The following is a 6,990-nucleotide window of genomic DNA, read 5'->3' on the forward strand; positions in this document are numbered from 1 at the left end:
CACTTCATGAAACGGTCCAGTTCAAAATCAAATTCTTTCTGTGCGTTGAAGTTGGACATGATGAAGGCTGACGACAGGTTGGAATGGTCATATTTAAGAGCCATCATAGCAAAGCTCGGTTTTGTAGATCAGTGGATAGATATTGTGATGGGCATGGTTTCAACAGTATCTTTCTCGGTTCTATTAAATGGTGAGAGGCTTGAATCTTTCAAACCAACAAGAGGTATCCGGCAAGGAGACCCTATCTCCCCCTACTTATTCTTGATTGTAGCAGAGGGCCTTTCGTGCCTCCTTAAATCTAGTTCTCAATCATCGGTTGCAGGTATCAAGGTGGCCCCGACGGCTTCCGCCGTTAACCACCTGTTGTTTGCAGATGACAGCCTGTTGCTTTTCAAGGCCAGTGTAGAGGGATCAGTTGAGGTGTCAAACCTACTTGATATTTATTATCGGGCATCGGGACAGAAAATTAATCATGAGAAGTCCTCAATATTTTTTCGTAAAGTGTGTCCAGAAAGTATAAGAGTGGCGGTCAAGAACACCTTACAAGTCCACAAGGAATCATTGAGTGACCATTATCTCGGCATGCTCACGGAAGTGGGCCACTCAAAGAATGGCACTTTCAGATATCTACGAGATCGTGTTTGGAAAAGATAAAAGGGTGGATGGAGAAGCTCTTGTCGTCAGCGGGTAAAGAGGTGTTGATCAAATCAGTTGCACAAGCGATTTCGGTCTACTCCATGGCGTGTTTCAGATTGCCAAGAGGATTGTGTGAGAACATAACTTCAATCATACGACAATTCTGGTGGGGCAGCAAGCAGGGAAGAAGGAAGCCTAACTGGGTGGCATGGGATGTCATGACCAGACCAAAACATTTGGGAGGCTTGAGCTTCCGAGATCTAGAGATTTTCAATTTATCGCTCCTTGTTCGTCAAGCTTGGAGGCTCTTGACAGAAGAGACATCGTTGAGTGCCAGGATACTTAAATCAGTTTACTATCCAAACTGTTCACTGCTAGAGGCAGAATTGGGGTCGCGCCCATCCCAAATCTGGCGGGCGATCCTAGATGGTCGAGATATTTTGGCGCAAGGAATTGTTCACATAATTGGAGATGGTGAGACCACTGATATATGGAGCCAGAACTGTATCCCGAGGGATAGCTTTAAAAGGCCAATTAACTTCCTGGTACAGAACCCGCCTCTAAAGGTTGCCCAACTCATCGACGCTACAATGGCATCATGGAATGAAGGTCTAGTCCGAACGACCTTTACCCAGTTTGATGCAGCATACATACTCAAAATACCACTGTGTACGCGTAAGATGGATGATTTTTGGGCGTGGCATGCAAAAGTTCGAGGTGTTTTCAGTGTACGATCGGCATACCATATGATATTGCGAACAAAGCACAACCGGGAGGACTGGCTGAATGAAGAGGAGGGATCATCTACTGTCCACAATGAGAGTAATCAGTGGAGCAAGATATGGCATATTCGGGTCCCCTCAAAGCTGCGAATGTTTGTATGGCGTCTGGCGAGACAGTCTATGCCCACCAGTGAACTTTTGAGGCATCGAAACATAGCTACCGAGGATACATGTCATCTGTGTGGGGCTATGGATACTTGGAGGCATGCATTGCTTACGTGCCCGATGTCTAGCAGTGTATGGGCCTTAGCACCTGAGGAGCTAGTACATCATCTCCTGGATAGGTAGGAGGACAGTTCAAAGGATTGGATTTTTGCACTTCATGCAAATTTGGAGAGTGAAGCCTTTATACGCCTGATTGTTACCATTTGGGCGATCTGGGAAGCTGGAAGAAAAGCCATCTATAAAGACATTTATCAATCACATCATTCTGTCCACGGTTTCATAACAAACTATCTTGCCGAGCTTTAGGTTGTCAACAACAAAAGCTATAAAACATGTTGGCGCTGTAATGTGTAGACCGAACTAGTGGATGGCACCGCAAGCGGGTTGTGTGAAGATAAATATGGATGCTGCAGCCCCGAGACACGCCGGGTGTGGTGCGGTCGGGTTGATCTGCAGAAGCTCTGAAGGGATTTTCTTGGGAGCATCGGTGCTTGTCTTCAGGTATATCACAGATCCACAGACTCTCGAAGCAATTGCAACCAGAGAGGCCTTGGCACTATCAGATGATCTTTATCAGCGGCGGATTCATGTTGCCTCTGATTGCAAAGTGGTGGTGAACGACTTGAAAAGGAAAACTTATCTGCCTATGGAGCTATCATACATGAAATAATACGCCACTCGTCAGATTTTGTTTTTTTGTAAATTTAGCCATAAATTTAGGAGCTCAAATTTTGAAACTCACAACTTAGCGAAGCATGCTTTATCTCTCGGGGGTGGCTGCCATGTGTGGTTGGGAAACCCTGAAGAACTTTCATCCATCCCTGTAAATATTGTGACGAATTAATAAAAACTTCGTGAGGTTGTCTAAAAAAACCAAACCGCAAAGAAAACCAGCCCTCAAAAGGAAAACCGGAAAGAAAACCCAACGGGCAAAAGGAAAGGCGGTCCAGCGGGCGAGCTGTTGAGCCCCAACGCACGGAATAAAAAGAAGAGGAACTGGATCCCTCAAAAAAAAAAAGGAACTGGGGTATGACCTAGATCGAACGGCCTGGGCTTCTCTGCGCGCCTACACAGCCCTGCCTCCTCCTACGCTGTCTTCTGCTTCGTCCAGCATAACCCCCAAAACCACCTCACCCGACAGAACAGGCGGCGGCGGCGGCGGAATCGGGCGAGATGATCAAGAGGCGCTACTTCAGGCAAGACCACGGCGACAATAGCGCCTCCTCGTCCTCCTCCTCTTCGGGTTCTGATTCGGACCGCGACCCCGCGGAAGAAGAGGTCTCGGAGGAGGAAGTAGAAGGGGAGCAAGAAAAAGAAGAAGAAGATGATGATGAAGAAGCGGAGGTGGAGTCGGGGGAAGAACAGGAAAAGGAAGTAGATGAGCAGGCCGAAGATGAGGGTGAGCTGTTCTTTGTTACCACTATCTATATTATTGGTGCCATTTACATGCGCTGTTCAGGTCATTCTCCATGTGTCATGCGTCATGCGTAGCCGATTTGTTTGTACTAGTGAATATGCTCACTTTGATTCCATGGATATATTCGACCTGTACTATTGCTTCATATACTGAGTATGCAACTCTTAGAGGGTGATGTCATATTAAAACCATCGGAGTAGAGTAATCATCATTTGCTCTTGTTAATTTGCTCTGTCCTGCCAAAGCCTCGGTATTTATTTAATATTCTTGCATGGTATATCTGCTGCATGTTGTTGGTTTTGATGGTCCACGAAACACTATAATACATTAATGTGCAGATATTGTAATGTGCTCTTTTTCTCATTGGTTGCTCCTGTCTATCAGGTTCAGGATACCAAAGTGAGGACAGCTCTGGACATCATGTTGATAGTCCTTGTGCAGGTATTCTTTGTTCTCGCTTCCATGCCCCCTTCAATTTGGATTAGGAGAGATTGCATTTTTTAATGGAAAGGAGGTTCAAAGAAAGCTGTCATTTGGGCTAAATTACGCTCTCTCTTGTAGTGAAGTGGCTAATACTGTCTGTGATTACATACCTTTTTCTTGCCTTTCCAGATGTTTCACCGGCTTGTTTAGTGTCATTGAGGCTTGAGGGACCTTTTGTTTGTATTTTTCGTACATAGGAACACTAGCCTTTTAATGTCATCTCACAGGACTACATTCATGCTAAGAGAAGTGCAATTGTCTTCCTATACCGCCTTCACCTTATTGTTTGGCAACTAAGAACTGCTCTGTGTTACCTTAGGATGTTACCAATGGGATCTAAGTTTACTAGTCAATGACCGCAGGGTGTGGAATTTGATCTCAGTATACTGTGGTGGGGTATTGGAGGATTGAACATAGAGTTAGACAACCAGAATGTTAAGTATCATTACCTAAACATACCATGTAATGTTTCAATATGAGCATAAGTCGCTTTATTGAGTAATTTATCACATGACCGAACTCTCTGCAAGCAACTTTACCGACTAACTACAGGTTTACTTTCAGATGAGAACAGCAGTCTGGTGTATGAACAATACCAAGCAATCAGGTTGCCTGCTAAGAAAGCATCAAGTGGTGATGCTGATTCTGCCGAAGGTGCTGTTAACAAGGATGACACTGTTGAGGTCGATTTCAATAACTACATTCTGAAGTGCAAATGTGTGTATAAGTGCAAGCTTTGTCCCAGAATCATGTGCTTAAGTGAGGAGATGGTCAGGGTACATCTTGAATCAAAGGTATGTAATTCAGAAGAAAGCTACTATAATGTTTCCCACCTGTTAGACGTCAACTGAAGAAGGCTTGCTGTTGTACATATAAGACAATGACAGGAGTTACATCTCTTTGTTGAAAATTGATAAGAGTTACTTGCTGTCACTTGTGAATGCTACTGTTGCCACATTTCTTCATTTTATTTTGTCTATTTTAGAGACATGCTCGATCAAAGAAACTACTGGGAGAAGGTAGGCTTAAGATGGTGCTCAACAGTGATGGTGAGCTGGAGGAAGAGGCAGAGACACATGCTGAACGACATGCCCGAACTATAGCTCTTGCTCAGGTGTTGGCACTGGTTGTTGAAATTACTGATTTCGTGCGACAGAAATGTTTTCTAAATCTGGATTTGTATTTCATATGGAATTTAATCTGTTTATACCTGCTAAATGTTCAGCAAGTACAAAAGCCCAAGAAGGATTCAGGCAGGCAGCGACAAAATCGGAGAAGACAGAAGGTATGGGATCACATCCTCCATAGTTGTATTAGCATCTAGGCACAATAAACATCGAAGGCTTTTAGGCGCCATATTAAAAGGCAGACTGGACTGCGCTGAAATGATCTCCAGCAGCATGTCATCATGGAGGTTACAGTAAGGTGATGGATACAGAATAATTCGATTTTTTTGGTGAATGGATAAATCTGATATTCATTTTTTTAAGAAACCACGATAGTCCAATTTTGTTTGTCCTGTATTCGTCTTAGTTCTTGAAGTTGCTTGGTGCTTTTGCACCCAGTATCCTGATATTCTTTGCACTGGTTGTTTCTTACAGAGGTCGCAGAATCGTCTCAAGGACAAAGATCAGAGACACAGCTCTGGAAAGGAAGGTGCAAGGCCGAACAATGGAACTGCTGATAAGAAAATGCCGAATGTTGAAACTGCTGCTAAGAAAATGCCGAATCTTGAAACTGCTGCTAAGAAAAGGCGCAAGACTGAAAAATAAGTCGGTGCTGCAGAAATATTTCTTGCGTGTCATTTCTTCCTATATTGTTGTAATTTTTAGGAGCTTTCTGCGGTTTTACTGTTTCTGGTTTGCTTCTTTAAGTGTAGTTCATGAAAGCTGAGAGATTAAATTGAAAGGAAAGACGACAACTAGAAAGTGGACATTTAATCGTGCATGCAACTTGTTATAAGTTTGCTACTCCGAGTAATTTGTAGGGTTTGACACGGTTGAAGTTTCACCCTCGTATCCTTCTCACAATTTTTGTGTCTGCTTAGGTTCTTCATGCCTGCTTTTGGTCTTTGTGTTGCAGTTATTTGTTGGGGGGAAGGCATTCAGCTCATGGTTGAATAGTAAATTCAGAAAACAGAACTAAAATGAAATTTAGTTCTTTTTTTTATTACAGAAAACATGTTTATGTCTTTTAAATGTGTGCAAAATTTTGTGAAGAATGGAATATATTTTGAGCTTTGGAGTTCTCCTTAGGAGACTTTAGGGTCATTAGTCTAGATATGGATGTATCTAATACTAAAACATGACTTGATACATCCGTATTTAGACAAATCTAAGACAAGAATTTTGGGACGGAGGGAGTATGTAAAGATGATAGATTTTTTGGAAGTCATGCTTCACGTGGGAAGAGCGGCCCGGGCTGCCCGGCCTATGCCTCGACATGTTGTGCCTTAGGCCGACCTGGTGACCGACTTCTCAGTTTACATGCCGTCCCTACTATGTATCGTCAGTAGCTTTCGAGCTTGTTCAGAATTTGACCGTGCACCCTTGGTTTGACTTTGTCGGTGCTCTTGAGAGTTGGTGTTGCGTAGAGGATAGATGCTTGCTTGACGATCATTGCGCGTGGTACGGTGAAGAGTGTTCGATGTCGGTGTACTTGAGCCGGAAAGGGTGAAGTCGGAGTGTCGACTTGAGCGGGTCCTTGATGAGGACGAAGTGGAAGAAGAGCGGTTGAGCAACAAAGCGCGAATCTCATCCATTCTTGCGTTGTTCTCTTGCTTGTGATCGTCGAGCTTGTGGTCGAAGTAGTCCCTTGTATGTTGCTCGGAGAGTCGCAAGTCGGCGGCGAGGTTGTCGATGCGTTCACTCATTGCTTGTTGCTCTTGATGCAAAGCATGTTGTGCACCAAAGAGGTGGCTCTTGGTGACGTAAGAGTTCATATCGTCGTCGTGCTCAATGAAGAATGGGTTTGTAGAAGTACTTGGCCTATCCACTATTCCAAAAAAAATGTGAGTGGTAGAAAGAGAAGAACGGATACCAAATGTACCTTGACCGAAGTTGAAAGTGGATCAATGATCACTCCAATGTGGACAAGGAAATAGCATAGCACAATTGGTACCAATTCTTGTCGGTTTCTCACACCTACACAAGTAAAAACTTATGGTGGAGCTTGGTTAGGATGATGGCACGAAATTTGATGCAATTGTAAGTGAGCTTCAATAATGTTGGAAAAGATTCGGAAGTTCGCAATGCAACAAGTAGACCAAGCAATGTAAGGTACATGGAAACACACACGCAAAAGGATAAGTAGGGTCGTGCAACCAAGGGTGAGCCAAAATATGGAATCCACAAAAATGCTCTTGTTGCACAACACTAGAGAGACGCTAGCACGATTGCACAATAGGCGGATACAAAGACTTGTGCACAACCTACTAAGCAAAAATGCAACGACTTCTATCCCAAGTATGCTCTATGCAAGGTGTTTCTATGATATGATCCAAGATGA

The 6,990-nt window shown here is 43.7% G+C and overlaps 1 protein-coding gene across 2 annotated transcripts; it reads left to right on the forward strand.

Annotated features, from left to right (window-relative positions):
- The first annotated feature begins 2,648 nt into the window (after positions 1-2,648).
- Positions 2,649-5,493, forward strand: LOC119273851 (rRNA biogenesis protein RRP36-like). 2 transcript variants are annotated; one of them, XM_037554820.1, is made up of 6 exons: positions 2,649-2,982; positions 3,385-3,441; positions 4,036-4,277; positions 4,469-4,597; positions 4,709-4,768; positions 5,085-5,493. In XM_037554820.1, exons 1-6 carry the CDS (start codon positions 2,757-2,759, stop codon positions 5,253-5,255), a joined length of 885 nt encoding a protein of 294 aa, XP_037410717.1. In that variant the 5' UTR covers positions 2,649-2,756; the 3' UTR covers positions 5,256-5,493. The 2 variants fall into 2 exon arrangements, with proteins under 2 accessions (XP_037410717.1, XP_037410718.1); XM_037554821.1 differs by having other exon boundaries at positions 2,651-2,982; positions 4,048-4,277.
- Positions 5,494-6,990: the final 1,497 nt, after the last annotated feature.

This window comes from Triticum dicoccoides, chromosome 1A (genome assembly GCF_002162155.2).
Source record: "Triticum dicoccoides isolate Atlit2015 ecotype Zavitan chromosome 1A, WEW_v2.0, whole genome shotgun sequence".
NCBI lineage: Eukaryota > Viridiplantae > Streptophyta > Magnoliopsida > Poales > Poaceae > Triticum > Triticum dicoccoides.